This window comes from Mus musculus, chromosome 10, assembly GCF_000001635.26.
Source record: "Mus musculus strain C57BL/6J chromosome 10, GRCm38.p6 C57BL/6J".
Lineage (NCBI taxonomy): Eukaryota > Metazoa > Chordata > Mammalia > Rodentia > Muridae > Mus > Mus musculus.
The window spans coordinates 128007701-128030981 of NC_000076.6; the positions used below are offsets into that span (position 1 = coordinate 128007701).

Sequence of the window (23281 nt, forward strand, 5' to 3'; positions counted from 1 at the left end):
GGTGGATCCTCCCATTCAGATTAGCAGTTCATTCACCAATATCCCCTGTGCACACACACCCAGAAACAATGTTTTCTAGTCAGTATTCTGCGTATGCCATTTAGTCAGTAATTATTTGCAGACTAATAGAATAAATGAAAGTCTAAGTTGACATGCAAGTTTGAGACTGACCTAGGCAGCGTAACAGATCTCCTTCCCATCACTTCCAACATACTAATAATTTTTAAACAATGTAAGAGATAAAATAAAGATTTAAAAAGCCATATTTTAGCCAGGCGTGGTGGCGCAAGCCTTTAATCCCAGCACTTGGGAGGCAGAGGCAGGCAGATTTCTGAGTTCAAGGCCAGCCTGGTCTAGAGAGTGAATTCTAGGATAGCCAGGGCTATACAGAGAGACCCTGTCTTGGAGAAAAAACAAAAATAAAAAGTAATATTTTAAGGAATATCCCCAAAGTAAATTACTCTTTTAGCTGCTAAAAACATGCAAAATAATGCTAGAAACTAAACTAAAAAGAAATCCCAAACAATTGGTGTCTCAAGTCTGCTGAGTTTGGAGAAATAGCCTGGGATACGCTAGATATTAGCTCTGAAAAAGAATGGTGCTGTCTTACAGTGTAAGGCTTGTAGGGGAAATAACTCCCAGTAGGTTAGAGGGCTGTACAGTAGGACAGCTTAAGGCAGGAAGTGGGAAAGGTTTTGTTACTTCTGTGGATGAAGTCTCAACAGAAACAAAAGAAATGACAATGCTGCCACCCAGTGGCAATTTGTGGAAAAGGCTCTACCCGAGGATCCTTTTAAGATTAAATAGCTTCTGTGTTGAATGCAATGTGGTCTATGACCGTGTTCTTTCTTTCTTTTCTTTCTTTCCTTCCTAAAAATTCATTCATTCATTCATTCATTCATTCATTCATTCATTCACTCATTCATTTTATATGAGTACACTGTCGCTGTCTTTAGACACACCAGAAGAGGGAGGGCATCAGATCCCTTTACAGATGGTTGTGAGCCACCATGTGGTTGCTGGGGATTGAACTCAGAAACAATGGAAGAGCATCCAGTGATCTTAAGTGCTGAGCCATCTCTACACACACACACACACACACACACACACACACACACACACACACACCTTCCCATCCTGTTTCTTTAACCCATAAATACTCTGCACCCTTGGGAAGATTTGAGTCTTAAGACCTCTTTTTGGCTGTCTCTTGAATAAAGCCTCTTTCGAAAGCCCTTGCTCAGGTGATAGACATATATGCAACAGGTAAAAAAAAAAAAAAACTTGTTCTGGCTCCCAATATTCTCTTCATGCTGAGTGTGCAGTAAGGACCTTACTGCCTTCTTCCCCTAAGACAACCTCCATCTTCACTGACTGCTCCCAAGGCAGTAGGAGAAACTCTTTCTCAATCATTTTACTTCTGCTGGGCATACCCAGAGTATTAGAAGGAAAATGTTAATTCCCTCTTTTTTTTTTTTTTGGTTTTTCGAGACAGGGTTTCTCTGTGTAGCCCTTGCTGTCCTGGAACTCAGGTTGGCCTCAAACTCAGAAATCTGCCTGCCCCTGCCTCCCAAGTGCTGGAATTAAAGGCGTGTGCCACCACAGCCCCCCGTTAATTCCCTTTTTAGTTATTTGTTTTGTTGTTGTTTGTATGGTTCTTGCTTTGTTTTGAGACAGGGTCTCTCTGTGTAATCCTTGCTGGGCCTGGAACTCTGCCTCCTAAGTACTGAGATTAAAGATGTGTACCACTGCATCCAACTGTTTGTTTGTTTGTTTGTTTTTAAATATCAGTCTAATAACTTTAAGTTAATTTTAAAATCTCAAGGAGAGCTGGAGAGATGGCTCAGCGGCTAAGAGCACTGACTGTTCTTCCAAAGGTCCTGAGATCAAATCCCAGCAACCACATGGTGGCTCACAACCATCTGTAATGAGATCGAATGCCCTCTTCTGGTGCCTCTGAAGACAGCTACAGTGTACTTACATATAATAAATAGATAAATAAATCTTTAAAACAAAAATCTCAAGGAACACAGCAGCCCAGGACTATAATCTCAGCACACAGAAAGCTGATACAGGAAGCCCAGGCAAGGAGTGAGTCCAAAACAACCACAGTCCAGTGCTTTAAAGTCCCTCGTGGACAGACCATGCCCAGAATGACCACGGGCTTCCAGGGCAGAGATGGCCTGAGACAAGACTACCTCAGCCTGGGGCTGTGACACTAGGGAGAGGATCAAGCCAGAGATGACCAAGTCTGGCCCTCTGCAGGCCCAACCATGCCCAAGATGACCCTTGACCAGTGCCACACTGCATAGGTGGGGCATAGCACTCCTGAGACCACTCCTGAGATGACCCCAGACACTCAGAGACCCCATGAACCGCTAAGAGGAGCAAGTAAAGCCAGGCGTGGTGGCGCACACCTTTAACCCCAGCACTCAGGAGGCAGAGGCAGGTGGATTTCTGAGTTCGAGGCCAAACTGGTCTACAAAGTGAGTTCCAGGACAGCCAGGACTACACAGAGAAACCCTGTCTTGAAAAAAACAAAAAACAAACAAACGGAACAAGTAAGTGATGGAGAAATGGAAGAGAAACAGAAGGATGTGGGCACTGTGAAGATGGGCAGAACTGGAGACTCGAGAGTAGTGAGGAGCACCCTGATGTGTGCAGCAAGTTATCCCACCTGGGACCATGGTGGGGTCCTGGCCTATGCTGCCACCAAGAACCAGGAAGGAAGGGAGGAAGGGAGGAAGGAAGGAAGGAAGGAAGGAAGGAAGGAAGGAAGGAAGGAAGGAAGGAAGGAGAGAAAGGAAGGCTGGAGAGGTGTTCAGCCATAAAGCCATTAAGAGCACTTGCTGCTCTTGCAGAGAACTCATGTTCAGTTCCTAGCACCACATCTATAGTTGTAATTCCTGGGGATTCAGCGCCCTCTTCAGGCCTCCGAGGCCCTAAGTACGCTTGTGATGCACAGATACACTTGCAAACAAAACACCCATAGTCATAAAGATAAATAAATAAAATATAAATACATTTAATACTCCTTAAGTTCTGGTGTTCTATAGTATCAAACTATTACACAGCGTCAAAATATTACTTGGTGTGTAAAAGCATCTGCCACATAAATCCAGAGATCTGCGTTCCATCCCTGGAAACTACACGAAAATGGAAAGAGAAGGCCAACTCTGCAAAACTGTCATCTAGCATCCACACATTCATGTGCCTGAGCACACACAAAAATGCATAAACTGGAGCCGGGCATGGTGGCACACGTCTTTAGATCCCAGCACTCTGGAAGCAGAGGCAGGAGGATTTCTGAGTTAGAGGCCAGCCTGGTCTACAGAGTGAGTTCCAGGACAGCCAGGGTTATACAGAGAAACCCTGTCTCGAAAAACAAAAACAAACAAACAAACAAACAAAAACAACAAAAAAGCATAAACTGTTTTTAAAACCTCACTGCTGGGGTAGAATGGAAATGTATCACCTTAAGCAAAGCTAACCCAGGCTCAGAAACACAAATGCTACATAGTGTCTTTCATATACAGGTTCTGGCTTTGAAACTTTAGATCTGTGTGTTTAACTTTGTATCTAAGAAAGAAAGGATCCACAGGGTGGGGAGAGGGATTAAAGGTTTAAATGAGGCTAAGGGTAGGGTAAAACAGGAGAGGAGCAGGTGAGGGCTTATGGAAACCTACTACTTTGAAAGCTGACTTTAAGATAGATAGATAGGGCCGGATGTGGTGGCGTACGCCTTTAATCCCAGCGGATTTCTGAGTTCCTAGGCCAGCCTGGTCTACAAAGTGAGTTCCAGGACAGCCAGGGCTATACAGAGAAACCCTGTCTCTGTCTCGAAAAACCAAAAAAAAAAAAAAAAAAAAAGATAGATAGATAGATTTTTAAGAGTTTGAACATGATAACTGCATGGACAATACTTACTTCCCCCGTAAGACATGTATTATTAAATGAATATCTCAGTTGCAGGTGTTGTATACCTTCTTCTGAATTATTGGTGGTCAGATAGACTTCAGAGTCCCCAAAAGAACTATTGTCGAGGCGGGAGTGATCTGCGAGCGAAACCTACACCATGAGTCTCCTCAATAAATCCAAGAGTGAGATGACCCCAGAGGAGCTGCAGAAGCGGGCGGAGGAGGAATTCAACACAGGTCCCCTCTCAGTGCTCACGCAGTCGGTCAAGAACAACACACAAGTGCTCATTAACTGTCGCAACAACAAGAAGCTGCTGGGCCGGGTGAAGGCCTTTGACAGGCACTGCAACATGGTGCTGGAAAATGTGAAGGAGATGTGGACTGAGGTTCCCAAGAGCGGCAAGGGCAAGAAGAAATCCAAGCCTGTCAACAAGGACCGCTACATCTCCAAGATGTTCCTGCGCGGGGACTTGGTCATCGTGGTGCTGCGGAACCCACTCATCGCTGGCAAGTAGAGCCTGCTCCCTGCCCTGCGAAGGCCTGCAGAACCCTGCCCAGTGGGCGAGAAATAAAACCCTGTGCTTTTTGGTAAAAAAAAAAAAAAGAACTATTGTCATTGCTCAGCAGGACCAGGTGGTGAGACCCTACTGCTGATGATATGGTTATCTGCAGGAGACCTGCATACAGTCAACAAGATCAGTTAACATTGTAACAGACAGCACTAATTAGACCCAGTGGATCACAATAAATAACAGAAAGGAGAAACATGAAGGGGAAGGTGATATGTTAGGGGCACCTGGGGAAAATGGGAGAGAAGAGTCAGGGTGCCTATATTCAAGATATCTGGTTTAGAGGCTGGAGAGGTAGCTCAGTGAAGAGCACTTATTAGTCCTCCAGAGGACCCTGGTTCAATTCCCAGCACCCACATCATGACTACACTATTTATAACTCCAATCCCAGGGAATCTAATGCCCTCTTCTGGTCTCCTTTGGTACCAGGCCTGTAAGTGGTACACAGACACACATACAGGCAAAACACCCATAGACATATAAGTAAACAGTTTTTAAAAGATATATTGTTTGCATGTATGCAGATGACAAAGAATAAGCAAAAGGTATGCTAGTAAAAAAATAAAATTGGGACTGGGCGGTGGTGGCGCACACCTTTAATCCCAGCACTTGGGAGGCAGAGGCAGGCAGATTTCTGAGTTCGAGGCCAGCCTGGTCTACAAAATGAGTTCCAGGACAGCCAAAGCTACACAGAGAAACCCTGTCTCGAAAAACCAAAAATAAATAAATAAATAAATAAAATAAAATAAAATAGAGACTGGGAGGTGGTGGTGCACACCTTCAATCCCAGCACTTAGGAGTCAGAGGCAGGCAGATTTCTGAGTTCGAGGCCAGCCTGGTGTACAAAGTGAGTGCCAGGACAGCTAGGGCTACACAGAGAAACCCTGTCTCGAAAAAAAACAAAAAACAAACAAATAAATAAATAAAATTGGGGTTGGAGAAATAGCTCAACAGCTAAAAGCACTGGCTGTTCTTCTAAGACTCAGATTCGATTCCCAATACCCACATGGTGGCACTCACAACCATCTGTAACTCCAGTTCCAGGGAGTCTGATAGCCTCTTAACTTCTGTGGGTACTGCATGCACATAATGAACAAACATACATGCAGGAAAATACCCATACTTATAAAATAAATAAATCCTGAAAATATAGAAAACACATTATAGCCCAGAAATATGTATAATGCTGTATGTTATTTAAAATAATAACCAGCCTGGTGGCATACACTAATGATCTCAGCACTTGAAACACAAAGGGAGGAGACTCTCCAATTTGAGGCCAACCTAGGCATCAAAGTGAGACTCTGCCTTTTTTTTTTTTTTTTTTTTTTTTGGATATTTTACTTATTTACATTTTAATGTTATTGCCTTTCTGCAAACCCCCTATCCCATCCCTCCTCCTCCCTGCTTCTATGAGGGTGCTCCACCTACTCCCACCTCCCTGCCTTTGGGGCATCAAGCCTTCACAGGACCAAGGGCCTCTCCTTTCATTGATGCCTGACAAGGCTATCCTCTGCTACATATGCAGCTGGAGACTCAAGTCCCTCCATGTGTATTCTTTGGTTGGTGGTTTAGTCCCGGGAGCTCTGGGAGGTCTGGTTGGTTGCTATTGTTCTTCCTATGAACTTGCAAACCCCTTTAGCTCCCTCAGTCCTTCCCCTAACTCCCCCATTGGGGTCCTCATGCTTTAGTCCGATGGTTGGCTTCAAGTATCTGCCTCTGTATTTGTTAGGCTCTGGCAGAACCTCTCAGGAGACAGCTGTATCAGGCTCCTGTCAGCAAGCACTTCTTGGCATCACCAATAGTGTCTGGGGAAGACTCTGCCTTTTAAAAATGCATATTTAAAAGAGTAAAATGCAAAAATGTCAATGCAAAATTAAACAAACACGACAAAAGAACTCTGACCTATTCTTGCAACCATTGTTCAAAAGAAAATAAGTTATGTCTTGTTTTTTATTGTTTTGTTTTGTTTCTTGAGGCGGGGTCACAGAACTCACTCTATAGAACAGGCCTCAAAAGCATAGATACACCTGCCTCTGCCTCTGGAGCGCTGGAATTTAAAGTCCTGCATAGCCACTGCCCAGCTAAAAACTAAGTTCTTAAGTGTAATTTTACCAAATGGTGCAAGAAATAAACCTCTGTCTGACAGTTTTGCAGAAAATCAAACTGTTCTCCCCAGTGATGGTCTGGTTCAGATAACAACCCCGGAAACAACTGGTCCAAAACATCAATTCACTACTAGTCAACAACTTCACTAATTTTCTTCCAATTTTGTTCCAACAAGAGAAAGTAAAACATGTCTCCCCACTTCCAGTTAGATTACGAACAGACTCCAATCAGAACCACTAGGCGACGGCTCTTTTCCCTGAGCACCCCCAACCCCGTCCCTTTTTATTATTTATTTTCTCTGAAATTCCCACATTCCTGTGAGCCTTTGCATCTGTACTTATGTACCAAAGGTGTAAAATGGTGGTTGGCTCACTTGCCATGGAAAACTCAGACCAAACAGCCGTTGATTTTTCTCATGCGGTCTTCATTTCGAATACTGAATATAGTAACTCTATGACAATTTTTCAAAATCTCTTTATGAGATATTGGTAATATCTCTAAAATATTCATCTTTTGCAAAGGACTTGTTAAAATCTTACTATTGGCCGGGCGGTGGTGGCACACGCCTTTAATTGCACTTGGGAGGCAGAGGCAGGCAGATTTCTGAGTTCAAAGCCAGCCTGGTCTACAAAGTGAATTCCAGGACTATACAGAGAAACCCTGTCTCGGGGGGAAAAAAAGAATCTTGTTATTACTAATCAAAATCAATATGCTAAAGGTCTCTCCTTTTCGGGGACAATCCTGTTGTTAAATGGATAGGTTTTCAGAGCCCGGAAGATGCAGATGGACTCTAAAAGGAGCAGTAGGAGTCGTCTACACCTGCGAGATCTGCAAGAACTACAATTCCCAGCAGTCCCTCCGGCGGCGCAGGTCCATGCGCGCGCAGGGATGGAGGCCTGTCTTGTTCCCGCCAATTCTCGTGTCAGTCCTGTCCGGGTCTAGTTCTTTACTTCATGGAGCCATTTGATCCTGCGGAGCTGCCGGAGCTACTCAAGCTTTATTACCGAAGGCTCTTTCCCTACGCCCAGTACTATCGCTGGCTCAACTATGGCGGAGGTGATGGAGGCTGGGACGGGATGGGTAGCGGGGCTGGGAGCCGTGTGTGAGAATACTTTGGGCGGGATGTCCTAGGAAGAAGAGAGGCACCTTCTTCACCAATGACAGGCAGCGTCCTTGGAATATTTACAGCTCCTGTTTATTGCTCCCTAGCAAATGTGAAATTGTATGCCCCTTCAGATTACAGGCTATCTAGAACAGAGCTGGGCACAGAGCACTCGTTAAAAATATTCCAGAGAGCCTAGTAGCTCATACCTATAATCCTTACATTCTGGAGATTGGGGCATGTGGATTTTCATGAGTTCAAGGCGAGCCAGGGCTACATAGTAAGCTCTAGAGCAACCTATTCTACACAATAAAACCCTGTCGTTTAAAAACTTATGTCAGGCTGGGCGTGGTGGCACACGCAGAGGCAGGCGGATTTCTGAATTCGAGGTCAGCCTGGTCTACAGAGTGAGTTCCAGGACAGCCAGGGCAACACAGAGAAACCCTGTCTCGAAAAACCAAAAAAAAAAAAAAAACAAAAAAAAAACGAACATATGTCTTCCCATTAGTTAAGGTTTTAGTTAAGGTTACATTATGCCCTAAACTGGAGTTAAAATTATTTTGCAGTGACAAAGAATTACTTTCAACACCGTGAATTTTCATTCACACTGAAAGATGATATTTACATTCGCTACCAGTCCTTCAACAACCAGAGTGAACTGGAGAAGGAGATGCAGAAAATGAATCCATATAAGATTGATATAGGCGCAGTATATTCTCACAGAGTAAGGAATCTTTTTTTTCTTTTGTATTTTGTTTGTATCTTTTTTGTGTGTTTATTTTATAAGCCAGAGTGAGTTCTTGCCCCCAAGTTTTGAAGGTAATGTTTTAGAGTGTATTATTGTTGATGAAACGCACCTTTTTTTCAAATTAATTTTAACACTCTATAGACTGAAAATCACTTGGCTGAAAATACCTTGCCTTCTTCCTAGGTTTAGAAGAAAAGGTGAGCATTGGGCTGGAGTGTAGCTCAATTGATAAGAGTGCTTGCCTGGCATGCATGAACGGTTGGATTCCATTCCTAAGAACACATAAACCAGGTGTAATGGGCATTGTCTCTAATCCCAGCATAAAGGAGGGAGAGGCCAGTTTGAAATACATGAGACCATGTCTTTTTTTTTTTTTAAGATTTATTTATTGTTATATGTAAGTACACTGTTGCTGTCTTCAGACACACCAGAAGAGGGCATCAGATCTCATTACAGGTGGTTGTGAGCCACCATGTGGTTGTTGGGAATTGAACTCAGGACCTCTGGAAGAGCAGTCAGTGCTCTTAACCATTGAGCCATCTCTCCAGCCCCAGTACGTGCCTTTTATTGCCTGTTCTGATAGGTATTGATGGACCCTTACAATACCCCTGGTCTTCAGTTGTGAGGGGAGCTATGATTTTCCTGAATAACCTGTGCTTTTTTTTTTTTTAATATGATATTTCTGAGGCTTTCAATGATTTATCATTAAACTCTCTTTGCAATCTTAACCCGCTCACACTTGCACACAATCCCATTTTAATCTTCCTGCTCTGCCTCCCGAGTTGCTGGAACTGTAGGTGTGTACCAAAGCACTCACCAACGGGTGTGATGTTTCACTGAGAAGTGACTTGGCTGAGCCATATTCTCAGAGACTCTTTGAGCTAAGTTCGCCTAGGTCTTTGTCAGGATAAAATCTCCACTAACATAGGAACTTTTGTTTAGTCACTGATCTATCCCTAGAGCCTAGAACGATGCCCACATATGCTCAGATTCTTCTGAAAGGAATCTAGTCTCCTGCCTAGGTTATCAGTGAAAGCCAACAGATGTGAGGAGAAAGTCCTGAGTCTCTGGATAAAGAGATGGCTCCACAGGAAAAGCATTCGGTTTGGACCTGAGTTCAAACCTCCAGCATCCACATAAAAGCTGGTTACATCTACGCTCGCACCTATAATGTGTGTGCGGGACAGAGGCAGGAGACACTGGGGCTTGCTGGTAATCAAGGGCAGCTTGGGCTACATGAAACCCTGTCTCAAAAACAACAGAGACTCATTTGAGGAGATATCTTTTAATATGTTGAAGGGATCTAAAATAATTATGTATGTGTTACTTGTGTGTACTGTAACAAGGAAAGACTTGTAAAATACTCTGTAATAGGAATTATTTGTATATACATTCACTTATTAGAAACTTCACATAGCTTTGTCACTTCTATCAAGCAACATACACTTAGAGTTAAATCATTACACCTGGGCTGGTGAGATGGCTCAGTGGGTAAGAGCACCCGACTGCTCTTCCGAAGGTTCAGAGTTCAAATCCCAGCAACCACGTGGTGGCTCACAACCATCCGTAACAACATCTGATGCCCTCTTCTGGAGTATCTGAAGACAGCTACAGTGTACTTACATATAATAATAAATAAATCTTTAAAAAAAAAATCATTACACCTTATTTTAAGTCGATAAAAAAAAAACTATCATCAATTCAGGTTGTATGAGATCCAAGCTGTCTAAAGTATCCTAGGTGTGGTATTATGCGGCATCTTTGACTTACTCACCGTGTGAATAGACGTGGGCATCTCTTACAGAGCCTGATGGCTGTTTGTATTCTTAGCCCAATCAACACAATACAGTGAAGCTGGGAGCTTTCCAGGCCCAGGAGAAAGAACTGGTCTTTGACATCGACATGACAGACTACGATGACGTAAGGAGATGCTGCAGGTAAGCGCCCTCCTGCTGGGGTAAGTGACAGTCACTGGCAGTGAGTAATGACGGCTTTGTTCCAGTTCTGCAGACATATGTTCCAAATGCTGGACTCTCATGACAATGGCCATGCGCATCATAGACCGGGCATTGAAGGGTATGTGTCAGTGTGTCCTTCGTGTCAGTGTGTCGTGAGTGTCAGTGGGTTGTGGGTGTCAGTATATCTGTCATATGTGTCATGTGTGTCAGTGTGGTGTGTCTCCGTATGTCAATATGTTGTATGTGTCAGTGTGGTGTATGTGTCAGTGTGGTGTGTGTTATGTGTGTCCATGTGTTATATCACTGTGTTGTATGTATCAGTGTGGTGTATCAGTATGTCATGTGTATCAGTGTGTTGTGTGTGTCTGTGTTGTGTGTGTGTTTTTGTGTGTCATTGTGTTATGCTCTCAGTCTCTGTATTTCATTATCAGATCACATATATTTCTTTCTTTTTTTTTTTTTATAATTTATTTATTGATTATATGTAAGTACACTGTAGCTGTCTTCAGACACCAGAAGAGGGCATCAGATCTCATTACGGATGGTTGTGAGCCACCATGTGGTTGCTGGGATTTGAACTCTGGACCTTCAGAAGAGCAGTCGGGTGCTCTTACCCACTGAGCCATCTCACCAGCCCCTTTTTTTTTGTTGTTTATTTTTTTGTTTGTTTGTTTGTTTGTTTTTAGATTTATTTATTTTTATTAAGTACACTGTAGCTATCTTCAGACACTCCAGAAGAGGGAGTCAGATCTCATTACGGATGGTTGTGAGCCACCATGTGGTTGCTGGGATTTGAACTTCAGACCTTCGGAAGAGCAGTCAGATGCTCTTACCCACTGAGCCATCTCACCAGCCCCACATATATTTCTAATATTTTCCCCTGAAACATAAGAGGAAAAAGAAAAGAGAAAAAATTAGTATTGAAAACATTAATACAGCTGTTGAACAAACTAGTTTACCTTCATGAAAAGAACAGTCTTACCCAGGCTGCCTTTAAACTCGCTGTATTCCCAAGGATGACCTAGAACTCCTAACCCTCCTACCCCTACCTCCTCAAACGACAGGACCTCTGAGCTGATTCCCAGCGGCTGTATGGATTGCCTCACAGCTGTCCCTAATCCTAGCTCTAAGGGATCCAGTACCGTCCTTCTGGTCTCTGCAGGCACCATCACATACAGACATACACTCATGTACACATAAATATTCACAAAAATAAGTCAAGGGGGGTGGAGAGATGGCTCAGTGGTTAAGAGCACCTACTGCTCTTCCGAAGATCCTGAGTTCAAATCCCAGCAACCACATGGTGGCTCACAACCATCTGTAATGAGATCTAATGCCTTCTTCTGGTGCATCTGAAGACAGCTACAGTGTACTTAGTTATAATAATAATAAATAAATCTTAAAAAAAAATAAGTCAAGGAAGAAATAAATCCTTGTCAGGAAGACAATGATGACTAAGAAAGGCCAGCACTCCGGTCAGAGCGAACACTCGGGGCTCATGGCAAACTGTGGGTAAGTCGGCATGAGGAAAATGGGAAACTGTCACTGGTGAACGCCTGAGTTCGGCTCTGCAGCACTTGTGTAAAAGCCACTGCACAGGTTGGTGGAGACAGGATTCCAGAGGCTCGCCCAGCCAGCCCATCTAGCTGAATCAATGAGCCCCACCCACTGTGAGAGACCTCAGAAAATAAGGTAGATGGAAACAGAGGATGACACCCAGCATCAGCCAGCCTCTGAGCTCCCACATGCATGCACAGGCATGCACACCCTTATGTCATACCACAAATTACAAAGTAAAACATGAGAGAGCCCAATCTGGTGGTGCCTATGAGTAATTTCAAGGGCAGAGGTAGGAAGAGCAACCTGAAGACCAATTTGAGTGGGTTATCTGGAGGGCGACAGTGTGCACTTTTAATTTCTGCCCTCGGGAGGCAGAGGCAGCTGATAAATGGAGCTCTATAGACCCTGGTCTGCAGACAGCCAGGGCTACACAATTGTCCTGAAGCCTGTTGTTTCTCTCCCTCAGAGGACTTTGGATTTAAGCACCGCCTCTGGGTCTATTCAGGAAGGAGAGGTGTGCACTGTTGGGTCTGTGATGAATCCGTTCGAAAGCTGTCCTCTGCTGTGCGCTCCGGGATCGTGGAGTACTTGAGTCTTGTAAAGGTAATAGTCTCTTTTTCCTTTATTTATTTATTTTATATTTATTTATTTATTATATGTGAGTACACTGTAGCTGTCTTCAGACACACCAGAAGAGGGCATCAGATCCCATTACAGATGGTTGTGAGCTACCGTGTGGTTGCTGAGAATTGAACTCAGAACCTCTGGAAGAGCAGTCAGTGCTCTTAACCGCTGAGCCGTCTCTCCAGCCAGAACTTTTAGTAACACAGAAAAAAAAATTTTTTTAATAGCATTCATATCCTAAAGTAAACTAAGCAATGATCATTTAAAGCCATAATAGCTACTTTTAAAAGGTACTTGCACATGTGTGTATACACGCAAACACACACACACACACACACACACACATACACACACATACACACACGGCGCTCAGGTAACATTGCAGGAGAGAGAATAGAGAGAAAGCTAGCACCAGAGGATGGGAAAATGTCTTCTGGACATGACACAGCCAGTACACTCTGGTGTGCTCACTATAGCTGCGGTTATCTGTACAAGTCCTTCCTGTGATGGGGACCATCAACAATTCATTTCTCATGGATGGAAGAAACCCCTCCCCGCTCTGGCCCCACTCCTTCATGCGGGGCTCCTGAGGGAGGGCATGCCATTCTCATCAATGCTAATCAGTGGCCCTTGCTCTGGGATGTAACCTCTCACCCACACTGGGGGAAGAAACTTCAATTCAACTCAGTGAGTCTCACACACAAATGAGCAGAAGGTGGAAAGAGGCACTGTTGGGAAGAAGGGTTTCAATAAGGGAGGGTAAGAGTAACAGAGAGGAATGGGGGGGTGTGAAATAACTCATCTTATAAACATGTGAAACTCAAACAATAAATAAATTATTCTTTTTTTTTTTTTTTTTTTGAATATGTGTGGCATCTCATGCCCATAATTCTAGCAGGGAACTGAAGCAGGCAGATGGCCCCATGGTTCAGGTCATCCTAGGCTGTAGAATGAGACCTTGTCTCCAACCGCAGCAGCAACAAAAAGATACTAATTGTTTTGTTGCTAAGTATCCTCCTTTGTAACAAAAGGAATTTTGTCAGAGGAAGTTAGAGGTGTTGAGATTCTGGGCTGGAGAGATGGCTCAGTGGTTGAAAGCACTTTCCACTCTTGCAGTACCTGGGATCTGACCCGGTCTTACAGCCTTTTTAGCTACACTCTTGCTGTGCACACACATGTACTCAAACACACACATGCACAAAAGATATAATAAATTTTTCTAAGATAATAGAATAGCATCCAAGTTTCTGTGCCTCAGAATTCAGCCACTGTCTTTGGTTTTATACAGCTTTAAATGGAATAGTAGGATGTATTAAAGAGGTTTTTAAATAATTTAATGCTTTATAATATACATAAAATTCTTTTTTTGATGGTTTATTTTTCAGGGTGGTCAAGATGTTAAAAAGAAAGTTCACCTAAATGAGAAAGTTCACCCTTTTGTCAGGTCTGTTGGGAAAGACCCCCTGAGGGCCTCTGATTTGCCACTTGTGCTTGTAGACATGCTTCTTGCTGCCAGTTTTCACCACCAAGTAGTGTTTCCAGTAACAGTTGCAGCTGATAGCCCCCGACTTTGGCCCTGTTCCAGTCTCTACTGTCATGCTCAGTAACCTTCAGGACTTCAAGAGAAACATGACAGTACTTCCACTTAAAGACAAGAGAAGTGGGTTTTAGAGAATTGTATGGTTCACTTGACATCACACAAGCAATTGTCAGCATCTAGCACACAGGTCCTGGTCTACTCAGTTCTAGCATCTGTGCTGTTTCCCACCCCGGTTTCACCCTGTGACCTCCATAAATGATGGAGGCACCTCCTATGTGAGTGATGTGGGGACCGTTTGTGCTCCACCTGACTCCAAGGTGGTAGCAAAAACAAATGACACAGGCATTTGCAAACTGCAGACTCAGGGAAGTGGGGACAGTTCAAGACAGGATTTCTCTGCACAGCCCTGGCTGTCCTGGAACCCTACCTGGATTTCTACCACTTTGCATGACCTGTGATGTTAGTAACATTATAGATTACAGGATTTAAGAAGTAATCATTTAGGCCAGGCATGGTGTGGCACACGCCTTTATTTAATCCCAATACCAGGGAAGCAGAGGCAGGCAGATCTCTACAGAGGTCAGCCTGATCTACGTAGTGAGTCACAAGCCATCCAGACTTGCACAGTGAGACCCTGTCTCAAAATAAAATAACTTTAAGAACCAAACATTTTAGCCAGGCGTGGTGGCACATGCCTTTAATCCCAGCACTCCGGAGGTAGAGGCAGGCGGATCTCTGAGTTTGAGGCCAGCCTGGTCTACAAAGTGAGTTCCAGGACAGCCAGGGCTACACAGAGAAACCCTGTCTCATAAAACATTAAAAAAAAAAAAGAACCAAACATTTCCCAAATACTTATGACAGGTACATGCTAGGCTATTTCCATTTTAAGTGTCTAGTTTTAACTCAACTAACAAAAGGGTCTCATTCCATTTATCTAGTTCTAGAAAGTCAGAAAAAAATAGTGACCTCACCTAGTAGGAGAGTGCCTGTGTACCCTGTGTCTTGCTAATGCTGTTGTTACTGTCATTCCTACAGAAAATCTATAAACATAATTAAAAAGTACTTTGAGGAATATGCCTTAGTCGGCCAAGATATTCTTGAAAATAAAGAAAACTGGGATAAGATTTTAGCCCTTGTTCCTGAGAATATCCTTTCCTGCGGTTACTATGTAAGCCAGTTGTGTCGGTCTGTGACATAGATGTGTGCGTTTACATAGTCTCTGGGACATTATACATGTGTGTGTTTACATAGTCTCTGGGACATTATAGATGTGTGCATTTACCTTGTCACTGTGTCATTATTCATGTGTACTGTCTGCATAGTCTCTGTGTCATTATTCATGTGTACTGTCTGCATAGTCTCTGTGACATTATACATGTGTGCTGTCTGCATAGTCTCTGTGACATTATACATGTCTACATTTTTGTATCACTGGGCTACAGTAAGAAATGGGGCCATTCTGTAGAACAGTTTCATCATCTTACAAGTTGTTCCTAGAATTAGTGGTTAAGAATGGGGAATCATTTCATCTAGATATGATGGCTTAAGTACTTTCTAATTACGTTAGCATTTCTGCCAGATCACTACTATAGTTGCACAGGGAAACTTTTAATGCTGTAAGTGCTGAGCACGTGTGTCTCAGGGATCATTAATAGTTTCTGAATGTGTGAAGCGTCAACCTTCTTGTAATAATATGTACTAAAGACTTACTCATTGAGGTATCCCAAGTGACCATGCTCCTTAATGAAGCATCACCAATTCATGATGAGCTGCAAAGAGGGTTCCAGAAGTTCCACAGTTCACCTCAGCGCTGGGAACACCTGAGGAAAGTGGCCAACTCATCTCAGGTATCCACCCCTGGGCCCCGTGTTTACCAACACAGCTCCTGACCGAGTTATGACCGTCTGTGTTCCCTCTGATCCTCATGGCGGTCTCTCTCACATCTGCTTTTAGAATATGAAGAACGATAAGTGCGGCCCCTGGCTGGAGTGGGAGGTCATGCTCCAGTACTGTTTCCCACGCCTGGATGTCAACGTCAGCAAGGGAGTCAATCACTTACTGAAGAGCCCTTTCAGTGTTCATCCCAAGACAGGTACAGTGCAAACAAAGTCAGGAAAACTGAAGGAAAAACACCTGTCTTGTCTTGTCTCTCAGTGTAGCTGGCGTGGGACTCAATGTGCAGATCAAGCCTCACTCAGAGATCTGCCCGTCTCTGCCCCCAAGTGCTGGAATTAAAGGCGAGTGCCACCCCGACTGGATCAGTATGTGTTAGCAAGGATGTCATTGGTTGTGAATACATGTCTATGAGGTGAAATGTTGAAGAGTCGACCTGTTGGCTACTGTCTACCTTGACAATGTTCCCCTTGTCAGTTAAGGAGCTCCCGGGAGAACTGCTACCAGATAAAGGTTTTGGGGTTAGGGATGGAGCTCAGTTTGCAGAGTGTTTGCCTGGCATAGCCAAAGCCCTGGGCTCCATCCCCAGCAATCATAAAACTGTGTGTGATGGCACAGGCCTACAATCCCGCTAATTAGGAGGAGGAAATGGGAGGATCTGTAATGCAATGTGGAGCTTGAGGCCAGCCTCAGCTATCTGGGAATCTTGTCTCAAAAAAAGGAAAAAAGAAGAAAGAAAGAAAGAAAGAAAGAAAGAAAGAAAGAAAGAAAGAAAGAAAGAAAGAAAACTGAAGCCTGGATCCGAGATTTTACACATTTGTGATCACAGCACTCAGAAGGTAGAGAAGCAAGAGAGTTAGAAACCTGGGAGATGACAGGAAGGTCAGAGTCATCCCCGGCTACACAGCAAGTTCCAAGCCAGCCTGGATTCTATGGTGGGACCCACTTCAAAAGGAATCATTGTATCCTCAGCTCCTAGATACGCATTTTTTTTTTTTTTTTTTTTTTGGTTTTTCGAGACAAGGTTTCTCTGTATAGCCCTGGCTGTCCTGGAACTCACTCTGTAGACCAGGCTGGCCTCGAACTCAGAAATCCGCCTGCCTCTGCCTCCCCAGTGCTGGGACTAAAGGCGTGCGCCACCACGCCCGGCTTCTAGATACGCATTTTCTGTATCGCCTCAGAGGTAGATTTATAAGATCATGCTACCTACCAACTTAACATTACCTTTAGCAAAATATCATTTATTTATTACCAAGCAGATATCACAGTATATTTTTATATAAAATAAGCTGCTTGTTGTTGGATATCATTGTCTGTGCAGTCCATCATTTGACCAAAAATATCCCTATGGCCACATGACTGTATTTTCAAAATATTTTGTGGGACTGCTGAGATGGCTCAGTGGATGAAGGATCTTACACGCGTTCTCGCAACCGGCCAGGAAGAACACAACAAACCGGAATCTTCTGCGGCAAAAGCTTTATTGCTTACATCTTCAGGAGCAAGAGAGCAAGAGCAAGAGTGCAAGAGAGCAAGAGCCAGAGCAAGAGAGAGAATGGCGAAACCCCGTCCCTTTTTAAGGAGAATTATCCTCCGCCTAGGACGTGTCGCTCCCTGATTGGCTGCAGCCCATCGGCCAAATTGTCGTCACGGGGAAGGCAGAGCACATGGAGTGGAGAACTACCCTTGGCACATGCGCAGATTATTTGTTTACCACTTAGAACACAGGATGTCAGCGCCATCTTGTAACGGCGAATGTGAGGGCGGCTCCCCACAGAAGGACACTTGCCACATGTACTGCTCTTCGAGAGGACCTGAGTTCAAATCCTAACACCCACGTCACGCAGCTCAAGGCTACCTGTAAACCCAGCCCCAAGGGGATCTGATGCCTCTGGCCTCTGCAGACCTCTGCACTGGTGTTCATAGAACACACACACATTAAACTTAAGATGTCCATTGTGGTCAAGTGTAGCGATGCATACATCATAGTATCAGGACTCAGGAGGCTCATAAGTTCAAGACCAGATCGGGCTACATAGTGAGACTTTAATGTGCTGGCTCATGCATAAAATCCATCCCAATACTCAGGCAGAGACAGGAAGATTGCTAAAAATTCAAAGCCAGCCTTATCTGCACAGCAGTGTTTCAAGGACAACTAGAGCTGTATAGTGGTACCTCCAGCTCCAGAAACTGTATTTAAAACCCCTTATAGTAGCAACATTTTTGGAAAAAAAAAATTAGCGTGTGTGTGTGTGTGTGTGTGTGTGTGTGTGAGTGAGAGAGAGAGAGAGAGACAGACAGACAGACAGATAGACAGGCAGGCAGGCAGGCTAAGGATTGAACCCAGGACCTTAAGCATGCAAGTCACAGGCTGGAGAGATGGTTCAGTGGTTAAGAGCACTGATTGCCTTTCCAGAAGTCCTGAGTTCAATTCCCAACAACCACATGGTGGCTCACAACCATCTGTAATGAGATCTGATGCCCTCTTCTGGAGTGTCTGAAAACAGCTACAGTGTACTCACATAAATAAAATAAATAAATCATTTTAAACAAAAAAGCACCGGGCGTGGTGGCGCACGCCTTTAATCCCAGCACTCTGGAGGCAGAGGCAGGCAGATTTCTGAGTTCGAGGACAGCCAGAGCTATACAGAGAAACCCTGTCTCGAAAAAAAAAAACAAAAAAAAAAACATGCACGTCACTAAACTATATCCCCATAACTTTGCCAGATTGTAACCAAAAATAATTCAGAGACACAACAACCAACAATCATGCATTTATAATTTCTGGTTCTCACAGGTCGGATTTCTGTGCCTATCGATTTTCATAAAGTGGATCAATTTGATCCGTTTACTGTCCCAACTATAAGGTATGTTCCCAATCAGTGATCATTCCTTACTTGTGACTGTTTTTGAATTTTGAATAAACTATACTTGATCCGTAGACATGACATGATATGATCCAGAGGCAGGAGGCTCCCAAGCTCTAGGCTGGGGATTGAGAGCATAGCTTAGTTAGATGGAGTGTGTAACAGCCGGTGTTGTGGTATACACCTGTAACCCCAGGCCTCAGAATTCAGGGCCATGCTTGACTATATAACAAGTTTGAGGCCGCCCTGGAATACATGATAGCCTATAGAGGTGGCAGGTTGGTTATTTGCTTGTTCAGAGCCAGAAGTGCCAGAACCTTTTACATATGCAGACAGTTACTCTACCGATAAGCTGTACCTCGGGCACATGGTTTTCACAGATTTTGAGCTTCCAGTGCTAGTATGCCACTTGGTGATGTGGGACCAGGAAACAACCCCAACGTTCTCATGTTCTGTTGCTTGCAGTGCCATCTGCCGGGAATTGGATATGGTTTCCACTCATGAGAAGGAAAAGGAGGAGAATGAAGCTGACAGCAAACACAGAGTCAGAGGTAGGCTACTGGGCTGAAGCATCCCATCCATAGCAGCGTCTTACCTGACTGCACTCCTGTAGGTAACTCTCCTTAGAAGCAGGCCACCCTGGGTCGCTGTCTGTCCGGAAGCCAGCTCCATGGTAAATTCTGTCGTGGGGTGCTTTCTCTACTTAGGAATATTCCCAAGCACTTCATTTTCTGGTTTTAGAGTTGTTTTAAATGGGATATTTGGGGCTGGAGAGATGGCCCAGTGGTTAAGAACACTGGCTGTTCTCCCAAAGGACCCTGGTTCAATTCTCAGTACCCACATGACAGCTCACAGCTTTCTGTAACTCCAGTCCTAGGGGATCCAACATCCTCACACAGACATACATGCAGGCAAAACACCAATGTGCCAAAAGTAAATAAAATTAAAAAAAAGTTTGTTTTGTTTTCGAGACAGGGTTTCTCTGTATAGCCCTGGCTGTCCTGGAACTCACTCTGTAGACCAGGCTGGCCTCGAACTCAGAAATCCATCTGCCTCTGCCTCCCGAGTGCTGGGATTAAAGGCGTGCGCCACCACCGCCTGTCAAAAACAAAAAAGTTAAATGGGATATTTTTCCTAATTTCTTTCTCTGAGAATACATTATTGGTTTATATAAAGGCTGATTTTGTACCCTGCAAGTTTTTTAGGATATTCTACAGAGCCATGTCATCTATAAATACAGATAGTATGACTTGTCTTCCTCCTCTCCTGTGTTTATCCCTGTTAGGTCTGTTTTGTAACTGCTAGAGCTAAGATTTTGAGCACTGTATCAAATAAAGAGCAGGGGAGGTGCTGGAGAGACTTCTCAGTCCCAGTAGTGAAGAGAACATACGGCCCTTGCAGAGGACCCAGGTTCAAGGTCCAACCCCCACGTCGTAAGAGCTGGTTGTAACTCAAGGGTGTCCAGTGCCCTTTTCTGGCTCCCATGGGCACTGCATACATGTGGCACTGCATACATATGTTCAGGCAAACACTCATACATATGAAATAAAAAGCCTAAAAAGACATAGAAGACATAAGAGGGAAGGTGGGCATCTTTGTCTTGTTCTTGATTTTCAGAGGAAGTGTCCTTGGTCTGTCTCAATTTTACATAATGTTGTCTATAAGTTTGTGTTGTATAACCTTTATCTTTTCGAGGTCTGTCCCAACTATAAAGTCTCTAGGACTTTGATCATGGGGGCATATCGAACTTTGTCAAATGCCTTTTCAACATTAATAGAAATGCCATGCAGTTCTGTCTTAAGTTTATCCATATGATGTTTTACATTTATAGATGTACGTATGTTGAACCAAACTTGCCTCTCTGGTACGAAGCCTACTTGTTCATAGTGTATAATCTTCTTAATGTGTTCCTGATTTAGCTTGCAAGTATTTTGTTGAGAATTTTACATCTATGCTCATCAAAGAAATTAGTCTGTAGTTTGGTGTGTGTGTGTCTGAACCTGGTTTTGCGACCAGGATAACATTGCCTTCGTAGAATGAATCTGATGGTGTTCCTCCTTTTCTGTTTGTGGAACAAACTTTTTAAAATTTGGTATGAGATAGTCCTTGAGTGTTGGGTAGGTCAAGCATGGTGGCACGGCCTCTAATCCTAGCACCTGGGAGGCAGAGGCAGGAGAGTATCTGTGAGTTTGAGGCCAGCATGATCTACAGAGTGAGTTCAGGACAGTCAAGACTACACAGAGAAACCCTGTCTGTTTCCAAAAAACTAGGAGAAGGGGGTGGGACATCAGTGATTCTCTCCAGCTTCTCTTTGTGATATGTCTGTCCCTTTAAAGTTATTTATGTCTCCTGGAGTTAATTTTGGTATGTGATATGCATCTAGAGATCCTTCTAGTTCTTCTGAGTATCAGTTTTCATAGTAATCACTACCATGGCTCAGCATGCCCGTGGAATGTGTTGGAATAACACCTTCTGTTCTCTGTTTGATACATTTATAACTCCTATTGAGTTGACTAAAGAACTCTGTTTGGTTGTTATAGAATATTCATGCTCTTTCTGCCAACGCGCTTGTTCTGATGTACATGTCTTATGACTTAGGTTACAAGAAGACCAGTCTAGCACCGTATGTGAAAGTATTTGAACAGTTTCTTGAAAACCTGGATAAATCCCGGAAAGGGGAACTTCTCAAGAAGAGCGGTAAGATGAGCTTCCCCTTGTCTTTGTAAAACTAATCTTTGTCTAATCTAGGGGAAAAAAATTACTGATTTATTGTAACCTTTGTTGGGTGGGTTTTGTTGTTTTATGTTTATTTACTTAGCAGTGTGTATGTGTGTGTGTGTACACATTTGCCACAGAATGTATGTGGAAGTCAGAAGACAACTTGCCGTGGCTAGTTCTCTCCTTCCACCCACTTAGGTCCTGAGGCTTGAACTCAGATCTCCAGACTTGGCAGCAAGCACCCACACCCACAAGCAGTCTTGCCATCCAAGACCTCTGTATTCTCATTCTGTCCTGGATCAACCTATAATCTGGGCTTCAACAAGTGTGAAAACATGCCTTTATATAGTGTGTGAATTAATAGAAGCTTGAAACAAAGCAGAATATGGAGACAAATCATCTTTTCTTTTACTAATTCTTTCACTCAAACCATATTTTTATTTTTAAATTTTTGTTTTAGATTTACAAAAAGATTTCTGAAGAAAACAGCTCCCATCAAACCAACGTGAATGCCTTCTACCTTCATCCATGGAGCATTTAATAAATACAGTAGAATCATCAATGGGCCTCAATCCTTGAAGCAGAACTTTCTTTCGAGAAGTAATTTATGTCAAGGAGACCTGGTTTGTGAGACCAAAGAGGGTGTCAAGAGCCCTGAAACAATAAATCAAGAATAAGTGAACTGCAGAAGTTTGTAAAATGTATTATATAAAAAGATAATCCTTAGACTTCTGATGTGCTCGGTTCTACCCGTTACTCCGCAGAGGCATAAGTGAGCAGGAGCAGGCCCAGAACGTCCATTTTAGCACTCGGGATTCCTCCTTCACCTCCTTGATTTTATATAAAGGACGGCCTTGTCCTTCAACCCTGTTAGTCGTGGCTCACACTTATGATCCCAGCACTTAGAAGTCTCAGGCAGAAGAATTGCCACAAATTCAGGGCCAGGCTGAGCTACACCACAATCCATTTATATTACTCAGGGTTCTTTAAAAGAACAGCATGCCAATGAAAGAATGGACTTGCTCATGAGGGGGAAGAACTTCCTTCTTCCATGTCCTTTACATAGGCTGCCATCAGATGTGGCCAGATTTTCTTTTCTGTTTTGCTGTTGTTTGTTTGTTTGTTTGTTTGTTTAGTTTAGGGGTTTGTTTTGTTGTTTTGAGACAGGGTTTCTCTGTATAGCCTTGGCTGTCCTCGAACTCAGAAATCTGCCTGCCTCTGCCTCCCAAGTGCTGGGATTCAAAATATCCAGATAGTGATTTTTCCCCACTTCAGTGATTTAGTTAAGAAAAATCCCTTACAGGTATACCCAGCTGCTTGGGGTTTAGCTAATTCCAGATGTGGTCAAGTTGACAGCCAACACTACACATCACACCACTGCTCAGTTTGGTCTGGATTGGTTTTCTTTACTGTTTTGTCTACTTGTTTTGAGAGATGGGGTCAACTCTAAACCAAGCTGGCCTCAAACCTGCGGCAGTCTGTGTCAGCCTCCCAAGTGCTAGGGTTACAAGCCTCAGCCACCATGCCCAGTTTTTTCCTTTTTCTTTTTTCTTTTCTTTAGATTTATTTATTTATAGGAGTACACTGTCACTGTCTTCATACCAAAAGAGGACTTCAGATCCCCTTACAGATGGCTGTGAGCCACCATGTGGTTGCTGTGAATTGAGCTCAGGACC

At 43.6% G+C, this 23281-nt stretch overlaps 1 protein-coding gene and 1 pseudogene across 1 annotated transcript; both read left to right on the plus strand.

The window, feature by feature from the left end:
* On the plus strand, positions 4042-4507 carry Gm10120 (predicted gene 10120; annotated as a pseudogene).
* On the plus strand, positions 7515-22330 carry Prim1 (DNA primase, p49 subunit). Its single transcript, NM_008921.2, has 13 exons — positions 7515-7651; positions 8264-8421; positions 10276-10382; positions 10448-10521; positions 12430-12566; positions 13973-14031; positions 15163-15272; positions 15883-15974; positions 16081-16219; positions 18818-18887; positions 19353-19438; positions 21486-21584; positions 22066-22330. The coding sequence occupies exons 1-13, from the start codon at positions 7549-7551 to the stop codon at positions 22083-22085; spliced, it is 1254 nt and encodes a 417-aa protein (NP_032947.1). The 5' UTR covers positions 7515-7548; the 3' UTR covers positions 22086-22330.
* The last annotated feature ends 951 nt before the right edge of the window (positions 22331-23281 follow it).